The 26,859-nt window shown below is 36.5% G+C and overlaps 3 protein-coding genes across 4 annotated transcripts in view; 1 reads left to right on the top strand and 2 right to left on the bottom strand.

The window, feature by feature from the left end:
- LOC121730705 (short stature homeobox protein 2-like) overlaps nt 1–14,403 on the bottom strand; it is a 31,826-nt gene extending 17,423 nt beyond the window's left edge. Inside the window, exons 1-2 of the mRNA XM_042119844.1 lie at nt 14,187–14,403; nt 923–1,095 (exon numbers count right to left, since the gene is read on the bottom strand). Coding sequence (XP_041975778.1) covers nt 923–1,095; nt 14,187–14,403 — 390 coding nt within the window. The remainder of the gene's footprint in view (nt 1–922; nt 1,096–14,186) is intronic.
- A 1,007-nt stretch (nt 14,404–15,410) lies between these two features.
- On the bottom strand, nt 15,411–20,975 carry LOC121730484 (mitochondrial import receptor subunit TOM40 homolog 1-like). Its single transcript, XM_042119534.1, has 3 exons — nt 19,839–20,975; nt 16,050–16,244; nt 15,411–15,636 (listed from the first exon to the last, which is right to left on the bottom strand). Exons 1-3 carry the CDS (start codon nt 20,922–20,924, stop codon nt 15,412–15,414), a joined length of 1,506 nt encoding a protein of 501 aa, XP_041975468.1. The 5' UTR covers nt 20,925–20,975; the 3' UTR covers nt 15,411.
- Nucleotides 20,976–21,331: 356 nt separating this feature from the next.
- LOC121730494 (protein immune deficiency) lies at nt 21,332–25,021 on the top strand. 2 transcript variants are annotated; one of them, XM_042119551.1, is made up of 4 exons: nt 21,332–21,694; nt 21,775–21,959; nt 24,139–24,273; nt 24,691–25,021. In XM_042119551.1, the coding sequence occupies exons 1-4, from the start codon at nt 21,385–21,387 to the stop codon at nt 24,823–24,825; spliced, it is 765 nt and encodes a 254-aa protein (XP_041975485.1). In that variant the 5' UTR covers nt 21,332–21,384; the 3' UTR covers nt 24,826–25,021. The 2 variants fall into 2 exon arrangements, with proteins under 2 accessions (XP_041975485.1, XP_041975486.1); XM_042119552.1 differs by having other exon boundaries at nt 21,775–21,962; nt 24,142–24,273.
- The last annotated feature ends 1,838 nt before the right edge of the window (nt 25,022–26,859 follow it).

The raw sequence follows: 26,859 nt of genomic DNA, 5'->3' as shown, positions 1-26,859 counted from the left end.
TTCTGATGTTGTAAGTATCCATGGGCGACGGTGCTTTCAATCGGGTGAACCGTTTACTCGTTTGCCCCCTTATTTTATGCAGGTTGTAAAAAAACTAAGTGTCATATTTTAGGGTGTGTATGTGGAGTTCATTTAGAAAGTAGAAGCGCTAAAAGGGTATCTTTTTTTCTTTTGTATGGCGAGTTGGACTCGCCCATGAAGGGTTCCGCAGCAGCAATAAGGTTTATTTCTATGAAATTAAAAGGTTTTTAATTTATTTTTATATTTCAGTTGATTACATGAAAGTTAAATTAAGGTTTACCACTTATGACGTATAAAAAAAACTTCTTGCTAGATCTCGTTCAAACCAATTTTCGTTGGTAGTTTTTATAGTAATGTACATCATATATTTTTTTTAGAATTATGCCCCTACTTTAGAAGTTAGAGGGGGGGGGGGCACACATTTTACCACTTTGGAAGAGTCTCTCTCGCAAACTATTCAGGTTAAAAAAATTATATTAGAAACCTCAATATGATTTTTGAAGACCTATCCTTAAATACCCCACATGCATAGGTTAGATGAAAAAAAATTTTTTTTGTTTCAGTTGCACCTATGGGGAACCCTAAAATTTTTTAATAATTTTTCCATTTTTGTATCAAAATCTTAATGCGGTTCACAGACTACATCTACTTACCAAGTTTCAATAGTATAGCTCTTATGGTTTCGGAGAAAAGTGGCTGTGACATACGGACGGACAGACAGACAGACAGACAGACAGATATGAATCTATAAGGGTTCCGTTTTTTGCCATTTGGCTACGGAACCCTAAAAATGGTCTTTCAGCGCTGCTACTTTCACGGTGAACTCAATATAAGGGACACTTACAAAACCCTAAAGTATTATCACTTAGTTTAGTTACACCCTGTAGATTTCGATCATTACCTGCACGCGTGCCTCACTCAGGCCGAGTCGCTGCGATAGCTCCTCTCGCATGAAGGCGTCGGGGTAGTGGGTCTCGTCGAACAACCGCTCCAGCTCGCCCAACTGCTCCAGAGTGAAGTTCGTGCGCGACCGCCGCTGCTTGCCCCCACCTGCGCCTGACTTCTCCGATATGTCTGCAACAAAGGAACCGGTGAACATACAAAAAATACGAGTGTGCTTTAGACCACATAACTGAAGTAAAACTTCTGAGCATGCATGAGTTATGAGAGAAAGAAAGAAAGAAAATGTGCACGTGTACCTCTCAGTTTGCCTCACCCGATCATACTTTTCGCTCGTCATGCATTTGCCAGCTTACTCCCCAAGTCAAGAGTGCGTAAAGAAATTTTACTTCAATGTATCAAATTAACATACGATTGCTTGTAATTTAGTTATGTGGCGGCTAAACCGCTCTGTGTGTGGATGCAATAAATCAGGCCTAACAGAATTCTCCGATATGTCTGCAATAATAAGGAATCGGTGAACATACAAAAAATCCGAACATAGACTCTATCCTCGTTTGGAAGTCCAAAAAGGACAAAAAGCAACAGAAATAGAATAGTCGACAGTAGAACCTCATTCTATTTTTGGATTTCGAAGTCATAGTAAAAGGTAATAACTAAAAACCGACTACTTATATAGGCTAATTTCTCAGTTATTCTTACGAATCTATTGATAGTTTGTTTAGCAAAATCGGATAAGTAGTTTTATTTTAGAATTATTTGTAGGCCTCAGAAACCTTGGACTAATGTAGATATGGTGTTTGTCCAAAGTTACAATATGTTTAAGTATCCGCATTGAGTTTGGGTGGCATGGCTGGTGCTAATACTTTTAACGAGACTAATAATAAGTAACTAAATAGGCTTTATAATAAAACTTACGTCTTAAAATAATTAAGTGTCTAAACACACTAGGCCGAAGTTACGCGGCGGAAATTCCACATAATTACGCCCGCAATGTCAAACGCATACAATATACGGATGGAACACGACGGAACAGTGTGTCATCTGTAATTTAAAATACATTGCGGGCGGAATCATGCGGAATTTCCGCCGCGTAACTTCGGCCTAGTGTGTTTAGACCATAAAGTCAATATTCCTAGCGGAATAGATCAGCAATCTCGAGCTGTCAAACGAAACCGAAATTGGTTTCATCTGTGTGTAAAAATATGTGTACGTATACACTTACACAAGCATGATTGAACATGATTTCTATGAGATTAAATTGTCAACGTGCGGCACGTGCCGACTGGACATTGACTTTCGACTGGACGTCAAAAAAAGAGTGCTGCTGTCATGTATCACACATCTCTTTTTACCACGCAATGTTACTGATAGTGAGATCTCTCTTGCTCAGGCCTTTGTTTCTCTATTTCGCTAGGTATATTAACTTTATGGTTCAGACACTAACGTCCAAACTACTAAAACCAAACCGTATTCAAATTTATTGGCTACCATTAAATCGCAATAGCCGCGTGCGATAACTCCAATAGTATCTAAATCGAAACGAGTCTTTAATCGAATAGAGTAGTAATCGAGTCCTTAGTGTGACGGACGGGGTACGGAGTGTCGTTCGAAGCAATTTAGCAAATTGGGAAGCGTTACTTTTTATACGGCAATTATGTAAATGGCAGGATTACGCAGTGGGCGGCGCCCCGGGCTCCTCCCGGGGGCATCAACTCCTTAAGCACCAGACTTAGCGCCGTGATTAATTGACGAATACTCCATTAAACACTCGATGATTTATTTCGACGCCGACCTCTTTGATATCCATTTACGTCATTAAATTACCTTCGAGATTAATGAGGTTGTAAGAGAGAGTGCTCATTGTAAAGTTAAAAGAGGATGGGCAAAAATGTATGGAACCTGGGACCATCCACCAATGGCATTGAAATATGTATCATCGGATAGGTCTCTTGAATTGGAACAACAATTGCTAAGATACATTTGTTATTAGAGCTGTCCGTTCCGAGTTATGAGACTTGTAAGTTCAAATAAAAAGGTTACGTTTACCCAAGGCTAGCCAAGCTACTTGATTACCCAAGCTGCTTATTTTCTCTGAAAGTCTGCCCTCCTGTCATTTAAGCACTTGCTTTTTACATAAAATTATAGAGGATGTTTGTCGCATCCACTTTGTGGCGTATATGACCATTGTGCGTATGTGAAAGTTGTTTATAATAGCTACAGCTATTTAAAAATTGACGAACACGTAAGGCAGCGCTTTATTATAGCGCTGCCTTACGTGTTCATCAGCGCTATTAAAATATTTTTATTGTAGCAGCTTTAAATCTCATTTAAGGCGTCCGTTCACAACTTCCACTAGCCAGCGGCATATTGTTACAGCTCGAGCTTCACTTGCCTGTTCTGTAGCAAGCTGTGTCTCTCCACGGTCTTTAGATGGTGGTACGGACCACTCATAACCGCAAGCTTCGATAGACTCCAACCCATCCCCAAACCCACGGTCCAAGATAAACACGTCATATCCTTGAATTAAAACATGCAATGTGTTTTCATCGTCATTCATGAAGTCTTGAATTATTTGCGTGTCAGCAAGTGTATTTCTTAAGTTAAGAATATATTTTTCTTAAGCGATAAATAGTCTTATTACTCCAAATGGACAGTTGTTACAGCAAGGTGGTCATAGTGATTGTTGTTCCTATTGAGGGGACCTGTCCAGTGATATGTACCTTTTTGCTATTGGAGGGTGGTCCCAATCTGCCCAATGTCTCAGAAGAATCTATATTATATATTATGCCTTTAGGTATCACTGATAGTAGATAGTAGTGATCACTGATCAGGCATGTACGATAAAAGTAGGCTCGTGGGAGTACATTTAAACCATGTCTTTTGAATAATTAGTCAATAACAATATATTATATTTAATTAGAAAACACAAATTAAAAATTAAAACCGACTTCCACTTTAAAACAACTACAGTTCTAAAAATGATTTGAAAAATCTTAAATAACTGTTTAATAATCCTTTTCTATAATTCGCCTAAACCTTAACTATTTCTGTACGCTTTACAAGCGCAGCAAAATAAGGGTTGAAGTTACAAGATTTGAATACATACAGAGGGTTTTTTTTTAATTTCAGATATTGTCACAATTAAAAAGTGGTATCCTCATGTTAGTCATTTCCCGAGAAAAACATAGGTTTCAATAGTTTTACTGTTTTGATCTGATCCTAAAAGTATATGACCGGTTTTTAATAAGCGTCGGTAATCCGCCGTCGGAAAATATGTTGGCAGCCCTTTAGACGCTATACAGTAATATTGGTGTTGATGGAACCATTGTATTTTGTAGAGCATCGTGCCTAAAGGGTAAAAGTTTGACATTATTGAGACTTAGCTCCTTAACAGGGATAACTTGTTAAAACATACTCAAATTAATCTTCTTACTAAATAATATCTTTCATGGCGGCATGAAAAGTAGCTCAGTCCACAGAGCGAACTATCCGACGGGGCCCGACACGTTTATTTTTTTAGCTTTAGAAGTTCCTTTTTTTATTACTATCAAGCTAATTTTTCGTAAGTAGCTTCATTTTGATAAGACGAACAACAATTTCCTCTGCGAAAGATCTCGAAAGTGGTAACAGAGATACCTTCTATCTCTGTTAGCTACCGCCTACCACTTTTAATAATATTTCGATTTGATGGTCCTAAAATATGGATTGTTCTATTTGTATGACAATGTTTTAGTCTTTTTGAGCTATGTATTATTATGGCTGATTTTATTAATGCGCTGGAACGTTCGCTGATTATCGGCGCCGACACCGAAATGTAAATATCAGTGCAATCGATAAGTCGTTTGTTGTTTGTTTTTTTATAATTTTAAAACATCTCAGGTACATATAAGGTAGCATATTAAGTTAGTAATAAATTAGTTAATAAACAACATTCAAGAAGACAAGTCTTTTATTATACTCCTGCCTGAAGCCTGCACATTGCAATGTGTAGATATAATTAAGAATTTCCACACGCTAGATCCAAATAGACATATTTAGGGTTTCGTACCTAAAGGAAAAAAAGGGACATATTACCACAATAGACATAACTACCTACTCTGATATTACTAAGGCTTCGATGTCAGCTGTCTGTCTGTCTGTCCGTCTGTCTGTCTCCAGACTGTAACTCAAGAACGGTGATAGCTAGAGAGCTGAAATTTTCACAAATTGTGTATATCTGTTGCCGCTATAACAAAAAATACTGAAAACAACAACAACTGGCAATAGGCAGCTACCTTAAATGTTTACAAAATGCTCAATTGTATTAATACTTTAATCTATTATTTAAATATAATTAATATGAATCGCAAAATGTGTTGGTAAGCACAATACATAACAGCTCAACAATGCCTGGACTAATTATAACAACTAGAGATCGCCCAATGGTCGAAATTCGACCTTAGTTTCAACGTCATTAGGACTACCTACTACCTATATTTTGTAAAAAATATTGACTTTTTCATATTTTTTTCAACTCTTGTCTCTGGGACTCAGCTGATCTCAGACTGGCCGTGTAAGCATTGTCTAATAGTATCTCAGATACGACAGTATATTATAAGTTTATGATCTCAGATTCAATAAAAAAAACTATAATCCATTTTCAATTTGTCACCTTGTTGTCAACAGACTTCAACCATAAATAAAAGAGTATAGTTCGTATGTATAGGCTTGTCACTCAAAAATCTGTCATCGTTCCTAGTAGTAGTGTCGTAGTGTGTGTAACGTTTTATTTGTTAAAAAAATGTATGTTAAAAGCATAATTTCATAATAATATTAGCTCGAAGCACTCCTTCACCATATAAACTATAACTGTGCAAAATTTCAATCACCTACGTTTCCCCATTTTTCGTCAAAAGGGTTACAAAGTTTTTGGCTCACGTATTAATATATAGATTCTTTTTTTTTAATTTTCTTCTCCCAAAAACTACCGAAATTATTTATTTACTAAAAACATTGCAGTTGTTTATTTAGGCTCTGGATAAACACATAATAATAATATGCTACCTTTATATTAATTGAACATTGTACTATTTACCCCGTATACTAACAAAAACATTATTTTACATATTGTTTTATCCAAGGACCAAACAATGTATATAAAATATAAATTTTCCATTCATTAAGTTACTAGCTGTCCCGGTGAACTTCGTGTCACTTTAAAACCTTCCCTGGACTTCTACGAATATTTTAAGACTAAAATTAGCCCAACCCGTTCAGCCGTTTTCGAGTTTTAGCGTTACTAACATAATTGAAAATCCATTTTTATATATTTGACTTTTAAGTATTATCACAAATCTTTTGTATGGGAGTATAGAAGTGTTGTTTTTAGACTTTTTCAGGAAATTTAAAAATTTTTTTGAATTTTTCTCTCCGTAAGAACCATCCTCGTACTTCAAGGAATATTTTAAAAAAAGAATTAGCGAAATCGCTCCAACCGTTCTCGAGTTTTGCGCTTAGCAACACATTTAGCGACTCATTTTTGTATTATAGATTACTTATTAGTTGTTAAGGCCTTTAATTCACTTTGATTTGTGATAAGTGCAGGCTATTTAGTGCAGGCGATTAGTAATTGAAAATGAAATGAAAATGAATGAAAAAATATTTATTGTTCTCACCACAATACACAATACTATTACAATTAATTTTAGATATAGTACAGTGATTTTGTGGGAGACTGGTGCCTAAGCTAGGCATAGCCTGTATTTCAGGACACCAGACCTCCATCTTACATTACAAAAAACAAATTACACATTATTGTCGAGTACATTTCGTATTAAAGTTAGAATTATTAAGTGATGTATGTGAGCGCGTGTGTGTGAGTGTGTGTGAGTGTGTGTGTGTGTGTGTGTGTATGTGTGTGTGTGTGTGTGTGTGTGTGTGTGTGTGTGTGTTCAGTCGGGAATGGTAATAAGTTTTTCAGTCTCATCATAGTTTAGTGTTAGTAGCCATTCAGTCAACTTTTTCTTGCACATTTTCCTAGTTAAATGAAATATATTTAGGATCCTGTTTATTTTTTTATAAGTAGATATATCTTCCAATGCCACAAAAGAAGCGGTTGGTAAAGCGGGTACGAAACAGAAATCCGGGAAGGGTTGGATAACGTCTTTTCGGTTTAAGGCTTAGAGGCAGAGAAGGGTTGTAAGATATGAGGCTGTGTTGCTTGAGTAATGTGTGAGTTATAAACAATTGTCTCACTGTTAAAAATTTGCTCTTTTTGTACAGATCTGCTGTAGGATATCTAAAAGGATAACGAGTAGGAGACTTTCAGGATAGCCCTTTGCGCTCGTTCTAGCTGCAGCATGATGGACTTGAGCGCGCCGCCCCACGTCGTAATGCAATATGCTAATATAGACTGACAGAGGGTAACGTATACCATCATCCTCAACCTTTCTTCTACCACCTCTCTTAAATTTCTAAATACAGGAATTAGCTTTCTTATGCGCGATGTGAGAGTATCAATATGTGGACGAAAGCTAAGGGACTGGTCTAGTATACTTCCTAAGTATTTAGTTGTGGATGTTTTTTGTAGCGGTTCACACGAGCATTTTAGAATGTTAGGATAAGAACAAGTGTGTGCAATAATACAGTGTAAAGAGTTTGTTGGTGGGGTATTTTTTATTGAAAATGAAATGTATGTTGTTTTACTAGCACTAAGCGTTAAGATGTTACTACGTAGCCATTGCGATACTATGTCAAATCCACTCTGGGCTGTTTTGTACAGATTTGTTACAGTGTCTGAGTGAAACAGCAGGACGGTGTCATCTGTAAAGGTGATGATTTTCCCTGTTGTAGTTTGAACGCACAGAGACCGTTAATATAGATGAGGAAGAGAGATGGGGCGATTGCACTGCCTTGGGGAAGGCCGTGGGTAGTGGTTAGTTCAGTGCTTATGTATCCATCTATATTAACGCTCTGTGTGCGATCAGTGAGAAAGTCAGTGAATAGTTTTAGAATCATTCCCCTTATACCTATTTTTTCCATCTTCTCTATAAGGATAGGAACAGAGACAGTATCGAAGGCTTTAGCTAGGTCAAGAAAAATCCCCAAAACTTTTTTCCCGTCGTCTAGTATTTTTATTATATAGTCTGTAAGTTCGTGAACCGCATCTTCTATCGATTTGCCTGCGCGAAAAACGTACTGTGAGTTAGATAATAAATTGTTATTTTCCAGGTATGATGTTAGTCTTTTATTCAGTAGACGCTCTAGTATTTTCGATAGTGACGGTAATACTGCGATTGGCCTGTAGTTGGTAACCTCATCTCTGTTCCATCCATCCATATCATCAATTAGGAGAAAGCAAGTATGGACAGCGACTAATAACTAATTAACCACTAATTGCACTAATCACCTGCACTCGCACTAATCAATGTGAATACAGGCCCTTACATAAGCTATTACTCAAATCAAATCATTTATTTCGGGCATCAGAGGCCTATTGCTAATTAGTATAGCTTGACTGAGCACACAAAGTTGTAGTTTTAGCAAATTTTGTAGACCGTACAATGTACTACATCACCCGTACCAGGTACATATAGCTTGTGAAAAAAGAGTAGATGCCGTAAATAATTTTTAAATCGCATAAAAAGTATAGAAAACTTGCTATTGCAAATAAAAAATATGTCAGAGCATTAATATTTAAAGTGTACAAACAGTCTGTCAAAATACAAGGCGAAAAAACAAAAACTACCATTTGATCGTGATTATGTGTGGAAAATTTATTTCACCGTCTACTAGTCTGAGCAATAAGTTGAGAATGGCGAAATATAGAGATTAGGGTCATAAAAATACGTGCGATACCTCATTAGATTCGGGAAGACGTCTAGAAAAATGTATCGAAAACGTGTATTAGCACACAAAAAATTTCAAAAGTTATAAGCAAATTAGGTTGCAAAAAAACAGGTATTACGTTTTTTGTTAAAAACTCCGAAACTATTAACATTTAAGAAATTTTAAATAAAGATTCTTAAAAAGGAGGAAATTTCCATAAAAAACTCCTGACTCCCGGAAATCTATCTCTATTATTTATAATATTAATTTAACGCTGAAAGCAGAGTAGACAGAATTATAGAGTATGCCGACTTAGAACTGATGTTGAAATTTTTAAATTTGACGTATTATGACGAAAATCGTCGCTAGGGTTGTTAAATTGTTACCTACGAACTTAAAACTATGACATATTCTCTGGACGTGTTCTTCTTTGGTCGTATTATTGTTTGTGTTTTGGCACATGCGATTAAAATTGTCAAAATCCAATTTTGAAATCTTTATTTTAAATATTTAAAAATAAATTATATCAGCCAGCGCGAGGCACATTCCGTTCATAATCCTAGTGAAACCCGACGAATTTGACAGATATTGAAACCTGTCAGTTTCTTTGCAGTCGAACTACTGGTAGTTATGTCTATTGTGCTGAAAGTAAGCCTTCGCGCGGCATTTTTAGGTAGCGCGCGCGGCTTCAAAACCGAGCAAAATTTCAACAACTTATGGTGTATTCTGAACACTTCAAAGAATTTACTCCCGTTGGAAATTTAATTTAAAATTAATTTTTCATCAAATTAGACAAATGTTAACTAACGAATTTTTTTCGAACTGCCATCCTCATTGTACTTTAAAAAAAATGTTCAAATAATTTTTTAAAAAGTTTTCACTTCATGGAGCCCTTGATATAAGCATACTTAACAAGATCATGCCATAAAAGTTTAAAAAATTTTAATGCTTCGTTTATAATAATTTTTTAGCTTGAACAAAAAACTAGAAATCCAAGTAATTTTGTCAAAAAAATTTTTGTTTCATTTATTATCACGTAATTGTTTTTATATCAATGAAAGACATGTATTAACTAAAAAAAATTTTTTTCCGCCATTCCTAATAAAAAATTTATAAACAACTTGACTATTTCGATGCTTTAAAATTTTTTTTTATAACTTTATTCTCTTTAAAATATTATGATTTTTAGAAACATTTTTTTTTCTTAATAACAATATTTAATTGTTTATAATCGTTTTTTTAATATTTCTATTGTTTAAATTATTAATTTAGAAAAAATGTTCCTCTTAAAAATCATGATTGACCGTCCTTAATATGCTTACAAAAACAAAAAAAAATTATCAACAATTTCATTGTTTATTAACTTAACAATTTGTTATAAAAAAATTATGAACTTTTTTATATTCTTTTTCTGAAACTCCTAAAAAATAAAAAAACAACGATGTACAACAAAGTGCAGAAAAATATATTTTTTGATATTTTTATTGCACCTTTTCAAAAAAAAAACTGCACTTTGTTGTACATCGTTGTTTTTATATTTTTTAGAAGATTCAGAAAAAGAATATAAATAAGTTCAGAATTTTTTTATAACAAATTTTTAAGTTAATAAACAATGAAATTGTTGATAAAAAAAAATGTATTTCTGTAACCATATTGAGGACGGTCAATCATGATTTTTAAGAGGAATTTTTTTTCTAAACGAATAATTTAAACAAAAGAAATATTAAAAAAACGATTATAAACAATTAAATATTGTTATAGGCCTCTTGGATATCTCTAGTGGCTCGGCGAGTGGCAGATTCAGGCAACACGTGGGTGTCAGAGTGCGATCAGCTGTGAAATATGGTTTACTAGTTAAAAATGAAAACACGTTGAAAACGTTAAAAAGTGCTCTGAATAAGGAAAATATGGGCGGTACGGGGTACTGTTGTGTTGTAGGGTGCAAAAATTCCCAATCTCGGATTCGTGAATTAACGTTTTATTCGTTTCTGAGACGGAATTGGGAAACGTATCGAAATCAACATGCCGATTATTAATCATGCTTAAATCTAAATCTCGCATGAATATTTATAAAATATCACGTGCAAGTTATTTTTAAGATCATTGTTTTATGTATAATAATATATTGTAATTGAAAAAACAATATAAGTAAATAAAATTATTGTCGGTTCAATATTTATTACCTACTAATTCCTTCAATATTCACTTTCGCATTTATAATATTATATCATACTAATATACTAATTACTGATATTACTAATTTACTAATAATATTATAACTGCGAAAGTGTGCCAGTCTGTCATCTCTTAACGCCTAAACTGCTGAATAGATTTTGCTGAAATTTGGCACGGATAACTCCATAACATATTCTTAAGAGACCCGAAAAAGGACATAGACAGTGGCGTAATTTTTTTTTTTATGAAGGGGGCAAACGAGCAAACGGGTCACTTGATGGAAAGCAACTTCCGTCGCCCATGTACACTCACAGCATCAGAAGAGCTGCAGGTGCGTTGCCGGCCTTTTAAGAGGGAATAGGGGAGGGTAGGAATGGGAAACGAAGGGAATAGGGGAGGGTAGGGAAGGGGATTGGGCCTCCGGTAAACTCACTCACTCGGCGAAACACAGCGCAAGCGCTGTTTCACGCCGGTTTTCTGGGAGAACGTGGTATTTCTCCGGTCGAGCCGGCCCATTCGTGCCGAAGCATGGCTCTCCCACGTATGAGTATAACTATGAGATCCGGGGCCCGTGGCAAATTGATAGGGCTCTATCAGTAAAAATCGTCACGTTTATAATAAACAATATTATGTACTTAAAAATTTTTGCCCATTTGGGTTGGGGGCCCGTGGCATTTTGCCAGCCCTATATTTACGCCACTGGACATAGGATACTTTTTGGCTCGGAAAAATATGTACGGTTCCCGAATCCCGCGCGGTTACTCCGTTGTGCAAGAGTTATGGCACAACGATGTTTCGGGCGTCATCTAGTAAATTTATTATATTACATATTAATCATAAAAATCAAAGAAAAATTTCTTGGATAATGAAATACATCTGCATTTTCCATTTTTATTTTGCATTTATGGTTGAAAAGTTGCTGAAAATATATTTGTTTAGATTATTCAATACATAGCTCCACTTTCACGTCGTACAGTCGATTACCTACTCTGGTCTGTGGTATTACTTTTACACGGATGATTCGTTCTCCATCATCATGGATTTCGAAGACTTCATGAACATGATTGCTTTGGAATTAGTTTGTGCTCTATAATTTTTAATTAGGTAAACAACCTGTTTTTAGTAATAAGTAATAACTAAGATGATCTTACAAATAAATAAATACAAAGTAAAAAATCATATTCAATGAATTTGAAAGAATATTTCATGATCGTGTATATTTAAGTAAATATAGCTTTCGATACGTACTGATTTTCCGCGGAAAAAGTCTGCGGAAATATTATGAAGTCCACAATCAATAATAATTGGGCTCATTACTTTTTATTGTGCTAAAAATATAAACAATTACCAAAAAAGTGCAGTGACTTGTATGAGAATCATATGAGAAAAGCGCCCGTGAGTTTCCGCCGTCAACCGACTCGCGGCGTTGCCGTAGCTTAGCAACGATATCCAAGAGGCCTAATAAGAAATAATTTTGTTTTTAAAAACCATAATATTTTAAAGAGAATAAAGTTAAGAAAAAAAATTTAAAGCATCAAAATAGTCAAGTTGTTTATAATTTTTTTATTAGAAAATGGCGGAAAAAATTATTTTTTTAGTTAATACATGTCTTTCATTCATATGAAAACAATTACGTGATAATAAATGAAACAAAAATTTTTTTGACAAAATTACTTGGATTTCTAGTTTTATGTTCAAGTAAAAAAATTATTGTAAACAAAGCATTAAATTTTTTTTAACTTTTATGGCGTGATCTTGTTAAGTATGTTTATATCAAGGGCTCCATGAAGTGAAAACTTTTTAAGAAAATTATTTAAACATTTTTTTTAAAGTACAATGAGGACGGAGGTTCGAAAAAAAATCGTTAGTTAACATTTGTCTAATTTGATGAAAAATTAATTTTAAGTTAAATTTCCAACGGGAGCAAATTCTTTGAAGTGTTCAAAATACACCATAAGTTTTTGAAATTTTTAAATTAATATTTAATACCTTTAAAAAAATAATCAGTGTGACGTGCTCGGTTTTGAAGCCGCGCGCGCTACCTAAAAATGCCGCGTGGAGGCTTACTTTCAGCGTTAAATTAATATTATAAATAATAGAGATAGATTTCCGGGAGTCAAGAGTTTTTTATGGAAATTTCCTCCTCTTCTTTTCTTAAAAATCTTTATTTAAAATTTCTTAAATGTTAATAGTTTCGGAGTTTTTAACAAAAAACGTAATACCTGTTTTTTTGCAACCTAATTTGCTTATAACTTTTGAATTTTTTTGTGTGCTAATACATGCTTCCGATACATTTTTCTAGACGTCTTCCCGAATCTAATGAGGTATCGCACGTATTTTCATGACCCTTATCTCTATATTTCGCCATTCTCAACTTATCGCTTAGACTATACTCTTTGTTGACAGACTGTAGAGTGTAGACTGTGGGTGTAGCAGCTACGCAATCTGCTACGCGTACCGGCTACGAGTGCTACAAGTGCTACAAGTGCTACGCATTCGTAGCAGGTGCTAGACCACATGCGTGGGCGCAGCAGCGCTGTTAAAGGGGTGATAGACGTGCGAGTAAGTACGCGCGGACTTATGGCTCGACGATCTTAATCGCCTGTGTGTCACCTAAAAACCGCGTACTTAAAGATTGCCGCGAAAGTTCGCCGTCTTGGAATTTTACTCGTAGCTCGTCTCGGCTCGTATGTCTGGCAAGACTGCGAGCCGCGAGCCTGGGGTCATGGTAATACAGTGTGAGCCATTCTCGTGTGTCACCGACGTCGAGCCCAGTAAGTTCGCGAGCTTAAAACCCGCGTGCTTTAAGTTCGTACGTCTATCAGGCCTTTTAATAAAATATTTAATTTGTAACTTCTTATTTGCAAATTTTATTTTTAGTATATGTTGTCATAGCGGCAACAGAAATACACAATCTGTGTAAATTTCAGAAGTCTAGCTATAGCGGTTCTTGAGATACAGCCTGGAGATAGACAGACAGACAGACTGACAGACATCGAATCTCAGTAATAGGGTCCCGTTTTTACCCTTTGGGTACGGAACCCTAAAAAAAGATAAAAAGTATCCTAATATGTCCTTTCTCGGGACTCCAAGTATCTCCATACCAAATTCCAGTAAAATCGGTTCAGCGGTTTGGGCGTGACGATGTAACTGTTGTAAAATTGAAAACCTTTTGTTCCGTCGGCGGGATTCGAACCCGCGACCCCCGGTTTGAGCGCTGACCACGCTCTAAACCACTGAGCTACAGATAAGTCGTCAAACACTATAAGCTGAGTACTGACCGTGCTTGTGTTCGTCGTCGTCGTCCTCCCTCTTGCAGTGCGGCAGCGGCGACAGCAGCCAGTTGCGCGGGCGCTTGGCGGGCGGCGGCACCTCCAGCGCCGTGATGTCCACGTCCTCCTCCGCCTCGTCCACCTCCCCGGGCTCCGGCGGCGGCGCGGGCGCTTCGCCCCCCTCCAGCGACTTGCTGACGAAGTCCGCCAGCCGCTCCATAACCATTACTGGCGGGAGCGCGCCTCCTCGCGCGCTGCCATCGCTCGCCACGCTCCGACTGACGCGCCGGGGGCGGGCCGCCCGCCTCCCCGGCCGAACCGTCGCTGGAGCACTCGAATTACTGCTTTATGCGTATATATTAGGGGCTATTTTAGTTTGTTGCGTTGCTTGGGGCGGGATACGTCCCCGCCCAGGCCTCGCGCACGCGCCCGCCCGCTCCGCTTCGCCGCCGCCGGCCGAGCTCCCCGAGTGATACACGCCTACATTATCGTTATCGGTGCAATTCCGAATGAATTTTTAAGGCCTGCAGTTTTGTGAAGTGTACATTTTGAACGAGGACGGTGCGAGATAAACTATACTTTGAGGTACATTTTATTTGAATAAAACAAAAGTTACAGAAACTAGGTGATTTACAAATATTAATCAAAATAATCAGGAGTTCATTGTAAAAAGGATATCTATTATTACTGTAAAGAGGATTTTGAATTTCAATTAAATGGGTAGGATTATTTATATTTTTATAAATATTTACAATTAAACAAGACTATTAATTGGACCCATTACATGATAATTAATAAGCATTCGCGTACTAACCCACACAAAAATTACGTATTGAGTTATGAATGCAGTATGTTCTATATAATATATGATTTAGAACTTCGATCAAATATTTGATCGAAGATTTAGAACTTTAAAATATGATAGACTGCATTCAAAATTTAACAATACAAAAAATGTGGGTTAGGACTCTCTTAACACCGACCAATAAGCGTGCGAAGCATTTTTATATCGGACAGGATAACTGCACTTACTGCCAGTTACTGCCGCAGTCAGAGACGAATATCGGAAAATGTTTGGGGCTTACGCTACTTACGTCAGTTACTGTCGCACTCAGACTTCAGAGGCGATTATTAATTACAGTTATGAAATTAATATTCGTTTCTGAAAACGCCAGAGAGATTTGGGAACTTTTTGATAAACATCTTTTTATTTTAACAATAATTTTAACAAATTTCAATCTATAGTAGCCGTAATACCGAATCCGAGTTTGAACTTATCGTTGGGGTGGTTGAGAAGGGCGGAGATGGCGCAGGCCAGCTGGGCCCGCCGCCCGCCGAGGCCGCGGTGTAGCGTGGCCCCGACCAGGCCATCAGAATCCACGGAACCCCGCACAGTCCAGTCCCGAGCGTGCCACTCGTAGGCCAACGTCGCCACCGCCCGCTGTATGCCGAAACCGATCTGTAATAAATACGTTTGATTTTCGAAGAAAAGACATGTGGTGCGCGTTTTTTTTTTAACTTGAGTTATATTATGTAAATCTAAATTTAGTGACTTGGTTTTCACAACCAAATTGTGGGTCGTCTAATGAGTATAATAATTATTATAGTGAGTGTCGCAAAGTGCGCCTACCCTGAGTGCGCCATATTATAGCTATCATTATACTACTGATTAGATATTTGATATTTCCAATCAGCAGTATGGAATTATAGCTATAAATGACATAACTATTTAAAATAACATCGCCGACCGCCGCCGCCGATCTTTCTCCTCTTTTCTTCACTTCTTTGATTTGTGTAAAAAATTGGAGTATATATAATTTTAAAGAAGACCTGAAGATCTTCTGTTGAATAATCTCCCCAACTCTATCTCACCTCAAGCATAGACGCCACAGTGAGGTACGGCTTTATATTCCTCGCGTAACACACATCCAGTCCGCGATCGCCGACGGTCGCGCTGAGCGAGTTGTCGTCGTCGCTCCACCGAGCCGCCGCGGACGCCGATGACAGAGAGCGGTCGCGGCCACGGGCTACCAGCTCCGCGCCCAAAGAGAGTCTTTCCGTTATCGACTGGAATTTTAACATTATGTACGTACCATCCAAGAAATTGATTCATAAGCAGGTGACGGGCCTATAATGTCATTTGCTCGGGTTATGTAAGCATAAAGTTAATATAGGTATATTAACTTTATGATGTCAAGTCAGTGGACAGTGTTAGGGTATGCACGCACGGGCAACTTAGTTGCTCGGCGATTTATTTGTCTCTTTCGAAAAAATAATCGCCATGTCGCCGGGGTGCGCGCACGAGAGCGACAGCAACCCGACTTTTTTTCAGTTTTTTCTAGACAGTCATCAACATGGATTTGGTCGAGATGGCTGTCATGGTCGTTGCACTCACAATAAAAAACCGAAGAAAGCGTCGAAAAATAGAATACTGGGTGCATCCATTATGGAGCGATCGGCTGACTCTCGGGAAATGTCATTATATGTTTATGAAATTGAGAGCATACCCAAAAAAAAATTTATTGGGTATGCTACCAGCCTTTTGATTTGGCAAATACGTCTGAGTATTCTTTTAATTTTTTATTATACAGTAATGGTCTGCTTTCTACTTCTTCAATTAGTCTACTAATATCGATATCTTCTTCGACCGGCATTTTACTTGGCATCTCGGAACATAGAAAGCGCGCGCGTATCCGTCCGTACACTGCTTACACACAAACTCATGCCGCGGCGGTCGAGTGGCAACTAGCCCGTAGCCGATCGGCGACTTTTTTGTTGCCCGTGCGCGCACTTGCATATAAACCAATAGGGAAGGAGACAGTTGCGTCGCGGGCTTGTCTCCGACCCCGCAACCCAAAAAGTTGCCAGAGTTGCGTCGCTATGTGCGCGCACTTTCATACTAGCTCCTAGACTTGATCATAGCTGGGCACCGTTAATCAAATAGTTAAATTCATTAATCGTTAATCCGTTAAAAAAAATATCTTCGTTAAACGTTAAAGCGTTACATTTCGGACGAATTAACGCAAGTTAACGTTAATCGTTAATCCGTTAATAATTAATATGTGTAATATGGCCTTGTTGTAACCTAAACACACCGGCAAAATTAGAGGAACATAACAAAATTTTCATTTTTTTTTAAATTGTTCACTGATTTTTATATATTTATTTATTTATTTACTAATTGATTATTAAAAAATAAATTTTATATAAATTTAGGGCATAAAAACGTGAAAAATAGAAAAAAATCAGCAAAAATCAAAATATTAAGAAAATCTTTGAAATTTCAGTAGTAAGTTTTTAAGATAAATTCTCCATTTTTATTAAAGAAATGCCATGTTAAAAGCGTGTAATGCCTTCTATGGATCTCAAGAGGGCCTGGATACGCCATTCCATGCTTGCATTTTAATTGTCAATCATTTCCTGTGGGATATTCTCCTACTCCTCCAGTAGCGCCAACTCGAGCTCCTGGACACATTTTGAAGCTGGAGTTTTAACTCGTACCGTTCACCCATTGATATGCCACACGTCTTCAATCGGATCCACATCCGTAGACCACGCTGGCCTCTCCACCTGGGCTACGCCAGCATCGTTTAGGTAATAATGCCCGATTTTCTTACTCTATGGACGCACATAAAATTTAAATTACTACCTAAAACTGTGTAAAAGGCACATCATGCAGTTTCAGGATGTCGATGCTATAGCACTGTACTGTCAAAGTACCATCATCTATAATCATCAGCTCCATGCGGGCTCCAAATCATATGCAACTCCAAACCATTACGAAGCCTGCATCATAGGCCACTGTTTCCGGTAAGTTTGATGGCCTGTAGCTTTCCTTATGATTTATCCACATTCTTTATCGCCTGTCAATACAATGTACACAGAATTTGCTCCCATCACTGTACAGCACAAGATTTCACTCACTCGTCTAATTTTGATGTTGTCGCGCAAATCTTAGCCTGGCTCTTCGGTGTCCTGTCTCAAGTTTTGGTGCCCTTGCTGGCACTTTTGAGTTTAATTTAACTTCTTTGAGTCTTATTCTTACTGTACAATCACTTACACGTTCATCTTGGACCTGTTCCGACAGGTTTCGTGTCTGCATAGCAGTTTGAGGTCGATTTCTTAAGTTTTGTTTCCTTACAAAATGGTCATCCTGAACCATTGTCACCCGATATCTGCCTTGTTCTCGTCTCCGAACGTAAGATCCAGTCTCTCTGAAGCGTTGAAAATTACGATGAACCACGGAAGCCGACACACCTAAGGCCTGACTGACCGAACGGTAGGTGTGACCTTTCTCTATCGTGGTTACAGCTCTAGCTGTCGCAGATGCTGAGAAATCACTAATTTTGTATCTAAGCAATGTGTTCTTCCAAAAACCAAACAATCAAATGAGCTGAGCATACCTTTCACCCCGCTAAAACGCCATTCTTATCAGGAACACTTACAACGTCAATAATCGAAAAACACTTATTAGGGCATAATTGCTATAAAAACCTGTCAACTTGCCAGTTTTGTTCAATATTTTATTTCTTGAATGAGCTTAGAAGCTATAAAAAAGGCTTTCAGACAGCCCGACCCACTTGAGTTCAAGTTTTGGCCCTTTTTACCTATGTTCCGCTAATTTTGCCAGTGTGTGTATATCATTGCGTTAGTGTACATACAAAACCTGTTGGTTTAAGGTTTTGGAAGTTAACATGTTAGAGACAAATAAAATACTTCTATAATTATTGTATTCTACCTAACTAAATTATACTGCACTCTTCTTTATCAACATGCAAATGATTTATAATAACAATAAACAAATCACTCTCTGTTAAACAGAGAGTGATTTGTTTGTTGTTGTCACCGGCGCTGAGTAATGAAATGATGAAACGAAACAAATCTCTTCTCATTCGCAAAAAGTGAAAGTGTATCTAGTATTGTTTTTGTTTCGCTGCTGCCGTGCCGCGGCGCCGCGCTGCCCGCCCGCCTGGCACTTGTCGTTTTATACTAACTGTCTGAACCTGTTTTCGCGCCGCGCCGCGGTGCCGTGCGGTAAATAGTAGGCATTGGATTAACGAATAACGGACTTCTGCATATTAACGGAAGATAACGAGACCGTTAATATTTTTTAAAGTTAACTTAAAAGTTAATCCGTTAATCAAAATGTTAACTTCGTTAATTAACGATTAACGGATTAACGAGTTAATGCCCAGCTATGGACTTGATCAAGAGATAAATAAATCGCCGAGCAACTAAGTTGCCCGTGCGCGCATACCCTAAGTTATTTAAATATAATAATAATTGTGATCTGTCGACTGTCGGCTGAGTTTGACGTACCGCGACCAAATTACGTAGGTCCACCATCTGCATATGAATCAACTTCTCTGATAGTACGTGCATATGGCAAGTCTACCATCCTCTCTAAAGAGTTACGTCACGAAATTGGTTGTAAGAAAGGCTGTCACGGTAGCCCGTGCAATATGATGACCTAATTATGACTAATGGACCACATTATTGTGTAACAACATTGTTGTGTACGACATAAGCCACGCAGGATATCGGGGCACAATTTGTTTGGTAATCGCATTAAAACATGCACTAAAAGGGCGTTAATGTTTCGTTGCAATTTCCGAAATTGTAAGGTGGTATAAAATAGGAGTACCGAGTAAATATAATAACCTTAAGGTAGTGCAAGGCGATAAATTCTCTGTTCACTGCAAGAATAGACGCAGTGGAGCTTTTGAAGTAAACGTCGAAGATGCTCTCGAAACTGTACAGTTGCTTGTCGGCGATCTGCGCGACAACTGACGCTCGAGTTCTCTGGGTGGGACTAACTCGGACTTCGCCACTCATTTGTCCCCCAGGTGCTGCTTCCAAAACGAAATAAGGCGCATCGGACCTATGCTTTTGCGCATATGATAATAAGACCTTGTATCCCCCCGGGGACACTGAACTGAAGGACATCGAATGTCCAATGACCCAGTTGGAGTCAGTGGCACTTTGTTTTACCGACACGACGGCGCCTTCAAAGCATTGAGGTACTCTATATCGCGCAGCGTTATGTATGTGACGAAGCAATCCAGGCTTCGTCGATTGCTCTGTTAGCTTGTCATCTTGGTTCTTTAATTTTATATTTTCCTCGATCATCTGGCCCTTGCGCGAACCCGTGACACCAGCCCCTGCTTTTCCTCTGTTAGAGACGGTTTTATTGTTACTATTGGCTTTTATCGGTTGCGATACGCTTTCTCGCGGAGAAGAAACATCACCACCTCCTGCTCTGTCGACTAATTGGCTAACTTTGGAACTGCCGACATTTTGGAAGGCTCCAGCATTGCCTGCTTTACCATTAGCTGTACCTATGCTATCATTTTTTGCGCGTCTGCCTCGATCAGCATTCTCACTTTCTTTGCTTCTGGCAAAATTCTCGTTACCTCTAGGACTGCAGACTTTTACCCTAGCTCGTTCTATATTCTCACTGCCTCTTGTTCTCCTTGGTTCCCCGCTGCCCCTAGCATTGCCCGCTTGTTCACTATCTCGGGCTGTGCCAATTTGTTCATTGCTTCTAACTGTCACTGTTGGCCGATTTCCTCGACTGCCGCCGGCAGTGCTTCTCGCTCTGTCAGCATGAATACTAGAGCAACTTTCTTCTTTTGGAGGTGAACATTCTCTAGAGCATATTTTTGGTTTGGCAAAAACTGGTTTGACTTGAAAAAACATAATGAGATCATTCATAGATGGTACGCTGTTATCATTATTTGAATTCATTGCTAAAAATAAGGAGTAAAAAGTAAAATACAAAACTATCTAAAAAAGCTTCAAAATTTTGAAAGATTAACGAATTTGCTAGGTATTCTGCACTATTGCCATAATAGACTACCTAGGTAACCTAGGTTATGTCCCTGTGGATTTTCCTTATGGTTTTTCCATTGACGTCACTAGGGTTTTAAAAAAAACCACTGTCACTGTCAAATCACAAATGATGTCAAACGTCAGAATGTAAAGAGTTCGTAGAAAAATCTTATTTTTATCAAAATTCTGTGTTATTTTGTGAATTATTTTGTTATTTATATAAAATATCAATATAGAAAAGCAAAAACTTCTTTTAAAACCTAAACAAGGCCTATCACTAGCAATTACCGGCTATTTTGTTGCAAAGGCACAGGTTCTTAAGTGTTTACGTGCCAATAATATTAATCTACGTTATAAAACAGTTTTTCTTCATAAAATGACCAGCAAGATAAGCGCAAAATTTCTGGAAATATTTCGCAACCTCAAGTCAGATGCCTTACCTCGACCACCAAGACCAGAAACAAATGGGAACCAACCGACCAATCCAAACAATGAAACAGATGAACAAAGTGAAAACGTGGATTACTCGAACCCGGAAGAAGTTTTTGTGAGTCCCGGCAATAACAATAACAAGTCAAAAAGTAAATCAAAGCCAAGAAAATCCTCTTCCTCATCAAACAAACAAAGTACTGAAGTGCCAGAAGAAGAAGTAAATTCCACAGCAAGCAGCAATGTTACGACACAAGGTAAGGTTTCTTTATCCTTAACAAACAATGTATTGTAAGAAGTATGTACAATTGATTACTATAATGTTCACTTCCTACAGCAACCGGAAATGTCATAAATATTGTTAACTCTAACAATGTGCGATGGGGCAATGAGTTTGTGTACTACATGGGTCCAGTTCAAGGACAACACGGACCCACTAAGCAGAGTACTACTGTTGAGGAAGAGGATGACAAAATTGAGAAGACTGACTTAATTCAGTTGCTGTTGGAATCTACTAAAAAGGTAAGTTGTACTAAAGGTTCTTGGTGGACATTACAGTTTTACAGTAATAAAACGCAGTTGTTATTCGTTATATTCTAAATTACGGCAAATTGTAAAAGTTTTATTTATTGCCTATTTAGTATTTTTGAACAAATATCATTCAGGTATTAACAAAAATGTAGTAGGAAAGAATTACTTTTCGTTCACACTTAATAAAAGGTTTTTCCTGTTAGGCCATTTACAGTAGGCAGACAATGGATATTGTGAATCATTTAAACATGTTACATATTTGGTTATGACTCACTTTTGTAGTATTTAGTAGTCCACTCGTAATATAGACTAGGCCGAGTCGGCGCATGAGTACCGAAAACTATTCCACCTCAATTTTTTTTTACGATCCTCTTCAAATTGCCCTCCTGATGATATAAATGCATGTTGCCATGGCGCAACCCGGTGCCATATTGTTTAAACAATTGCAAGGAATTGTTATTTTTCAACCAGACAATTTTTTTTTTATATTCTTTATTTAAATATACCAATAAAAAAGGTCCTATGACTTTTCATGATAAAGTTAATATTTTTAAAGATATGAAGTTTTAAAGGTTTGAAAAATCTCAAATTTGGGTACTTTCGACCCAAGAAAAATATATTAAAAAAAATAATAATGTCTAAGTTATATATATTTTTAAATTCTCTATACAATATTTAATAATATTATTATAAAGATTTAAAAAAATTTCATTGTTTATATCTTTTTTTATCTTAGCAAAAGTAGACAAAAAATTGTGTTTTTTGTATGGGAGCCCCCCTTAAACATTTACTTTATTTTAATTTTATTATTAATTATTAAAGTACAAATATAATTAAGAATTTTGTGAAAATTTCAAGTGCCTAACTGTTACTATTATTGATTACGAGCAAAAAAGGCCAAAAAAATCACGTTTCTTGTATGGGAGCCCCCATTAAATAATATACTTTATTTTATTTTTAGTATTTGTTGTTATAGCGGCAACAGATATACACAATCTGTGAAAAATTCAGAAGTCCTAGTAATAGGGTTTACTAAGACTTCGTTGTCTGTCCGTCTCTCTGTTTGTCTATATGTCTCGAGGCTGTATCTCAAGAACCGCTATAGCTAGACTTCTGAAATTTTTACAGATTGTGTATATCTGTTGCCGCTATAAGAACAAATACTAAAAATAAAATAAAGTATATTATTTAAGGGGGGCTCCCATACAAAAAACGTGATTCTTTTGGCCTTTTTTGCTCGTTATCAATAATAGTAACAGTTAGGCACTTGAAATTTTCACAAAATTCTTAATTATATTTGTACTTTAATAATTAATAATAAAATTAAAATAAAGTAAATGTTTAAGGGGGGCTCCCATACAAAAAACACAATTTTTTGTCTACTTTTGCTAAGATAAAAAAAGATATAAACAATGAAATTTTTTTAAATCTTTATAATAATATTATTAAATATTGTATAGAGAATTTAAAAATATATATAACTTAGACATTATTATTTTTTTAAATATATTTTTCTTGAGTCGAAAGTACCCAAATTTAAGATTTTTCAAACCTTTAAAAATTCATATCTTTAAAAATATTCACTTTATCGTGAAAAGTCATAGGACCTTTTTTATTGGTATTTCAATAAAAAATATATAAAAATTTTGTCCGGTTGAAAAATAACAATTCCTTGCAATTGTTTAAACAATGTTTGTTTAAACAATATGGCACCGGGTTGCAACATGCATTTATATCATCAGGAGGGCAATTTGAAGAGGATCGTAAAAAAAAATTGAGGTGGAATAGTTTTCGGTACTCATGCGCCGACTCGTGCTAGTCTAATAATATAATCACTAGTTTATTTTGGCTGCAAAAAATATGATTGATAATAATTATATAATTTTGTCAAAACATAATATATTATGTTTTGACAAAGTTATATATTATGTAATTTATGATGTGAATACAGGAAAAGATATTATAATTTTACATAAGAAATTCAACCTGTTACAATATTATGTTATGAGAGGAATAATTATTGAATTATATTTAAATGTTGTTTATGGCATTTTAAGATATATGTATAATCCTATTCTACCATTAACTATACCCATCAAGTATAATTTAGTATTTTTATGGGAAAGTGTAGTTTTTACAAGTTTTTTTATGTCGCTCACTTTAATTTCAGGCTGACCATGAGTACTTGGATTATATTTCTAAAAATCTTGGCAAAACTTGGCACAGATTCTTTAGAAAGTTGGGCTATAAGCAGGGGCAGATTGAAACAGTAGAAATTGACATGGCTAAGCATGGAGTTGCTGAGGTAAGCTAACATTAATATTAAAAATATTAAATGGTAAAAATATTTCAATAATGGAAATTTCAAATATTGTAAAGGACATTTAGGTGAAAATGAGTTTTAATATGCATATTTAATTATGTATAGTATATAACTCATTTTCGCCAAAATGTCCTTTACGGTAATTGAAATTTTGAATATTAATTTGTTAATAACTAATAACAATAAGTATTGTAATTTGGGACTCCATAATTTGACAGCAATTTAACTAATTACAATCTGGCCATTTATATTTTCACATTAAATAACATTTATTTTTTCATATCAAGCATACAAGTTATTCTTCTTCATAATATTGGAATAAAAGTTATAAAATGTATGAAATAAAAACATACAAAATTATATAAGTAATAAATAAATTTAAAAAATATATTCCCACAGGCCCGCTACAAGCTACTCCTGGACTGGATAAGGAATGATGATGATGGGACTGTTGGTAGACTTGCAACCATCCTCTGGGAGTGTGAAGAGAGACACATTGTTAAGGAGCTAGCGGCTATACATAGCCAAAACTAACTTGTTACAAAATTATTGGAACTTTACATATTATATTATGTGAATGTAAAACCATAAAAATTTCACACAACTCTCACAACATTCACATAATATCTTTACAAATATTATGTGAATGAAAACTCAATTAGACCTAATGAAGTTTACATACTTTTGACAATTTAAAAAATCATAGTACCCTCTCAGACCAAATAAAAAAGTCTTTATTTGGTCTGGGGGTACCATATTATTAGAAATTGATTTATTGGGAGATGGTGGACCTATGTCATTAATATTTGGTCAAGTTAATACCTCAAATCTCGATCGTGGGAATCACAGACACAAAAGCTTTTCAATTGTTAGGCTGTTTACACACACGCCTTTTTTATACGTGGGAGAGCCATGCTTCGGCACAAATGGGCCGGCTCGACCGGAGAAATACCACGTCTCACAGAAAACCGGCGTGAAACAGCGCTTGCGCTGTGTTTCGCCGAGTGAGTGAGCCAATCCCCTTATACCCTATTCCCTTCCCTACCCTCCCCTATTCCCTTCCCTTCCCTCCCCTATTCCCTTCCCATCCCTACCCTCCCCTATTACCCTATTCCCTCTTAAAAGGCCGGCAACGCACCTGCAGCTCTTCTGATGCTGCGAGTGTCCATGGGCAACGGAAGTTGCTTTCCATCAGGTGACCCGTTTGCTCGTTTGCTCCCTTATTTCATAAAAAAAACGGTAGCGGCCCGGTGTCGCCGCCGCCGCGGCGGCGCCGTGTGTAAGGGCAAATAGAAATACAAGGATAAGTAATGGAGCGGCACCGCCGCGGTGGCGGTGCCGCTGCCGCTGCGGCTGCCGCTGCGGCGTGTGTGTAAACAGCCTTATGCGGCACCCGGGTGCCGCTTGGGAGTTGATGGGTTAATATGTCAATTCAATGTATTGTGTAAGTGGTGATTTGACATAACACAACCGAATTACGTAGGTCAGCCATCTGCTTATGAATCAACAAGATTGAACAAGACACACAACTTAATATTGATTTTCAGTGCCATATTTCACGATTTTGTAATAAATGTATGGTAATCACAATTTAACAGTGACTTAAACAACCATAAAACGAATGTTGTGTAATACAAAGAAGACCTCATACATATACAACATGACTGGTGACTGGTGAGACATGTTCAGTACTCGAGGACGAAAAAAATAATATCAATAGATCACTCAATAAATGCAGCCTAAAGTTAAATAATAATAATTATTGCATGGACACCGCGCGCGGGAGGGGTAGCGCGCGACGCGTAATTTACTTATGTCCATGATTCATTTACATATTACAGGGAAATTTGGTCAAAAATTAAGTACCTAATTTTATTACCTAATTATAATGAGAATCGAGTACCGAGGTATTGAACATGTCTCACCAGTCATGCTGTACAATATTCCATTTGCATAATGTGTAAGCTAACAATATTAAACTATTGTTAGCAGTGTTGACTATAAGTTAAGACTTAAGAGTTTTTCAATATAGACACAAACATTAATTAATAATTTAATTATTGCTCTTTAAATTTTATTAAGTGTGTAAGTTGATAATAATATTACGTTTTGTATTGGATAGAACCCACAAGATTGATTACTATCTGGAACTAATTGTATTTTGTATTATGAGATTTTATTAGGTAACATACAAAATTTTTATTCCATTTATTAGATTATTTCGAAATTTAAAAGACTGTGATATAAGTGCACATTTATTTTGTGCATTTTCTTAAGGACATTTTGAACAAAAATATAGTTATTAGGGACAGTGGTAAGTGCACCAATATATGTTTGTGTACTGAGTGTTATGTAATGAGTGTTACTTTAAGAAATTGTTTTTAAAAATGATGTTATATTATATTATATTGTATACGTACTTATTGTTATAAGTGATTTTTCCCAAAAGGTGCTGCTCCAGAAAACTTTATTTTTAATAACAACATTTTTATATTGAGTATATTTTAATTATAAATTGCTTGTATTTAACTGTAAGTACCTATGTACCATCGAGGAAGTTGATTCCTA

This window comes from Aricia agestis, chromosome 9 (assembly GCF_905147365.1).
Source record: "Aricia agestis chromosome 9, ilAriAges1.1, whole genome shotgun sequence".
In the NCBI taxonomy this organism is placed as follows: Eukaryota; Metazoa; Arthropoda; class Insecta; order Lepidoptera; family Lycaenidae; genus Aricia; species Aricia agestis.
This window is presented reverse-complemented; position numbering and strand designations above follow the sequence as displayed.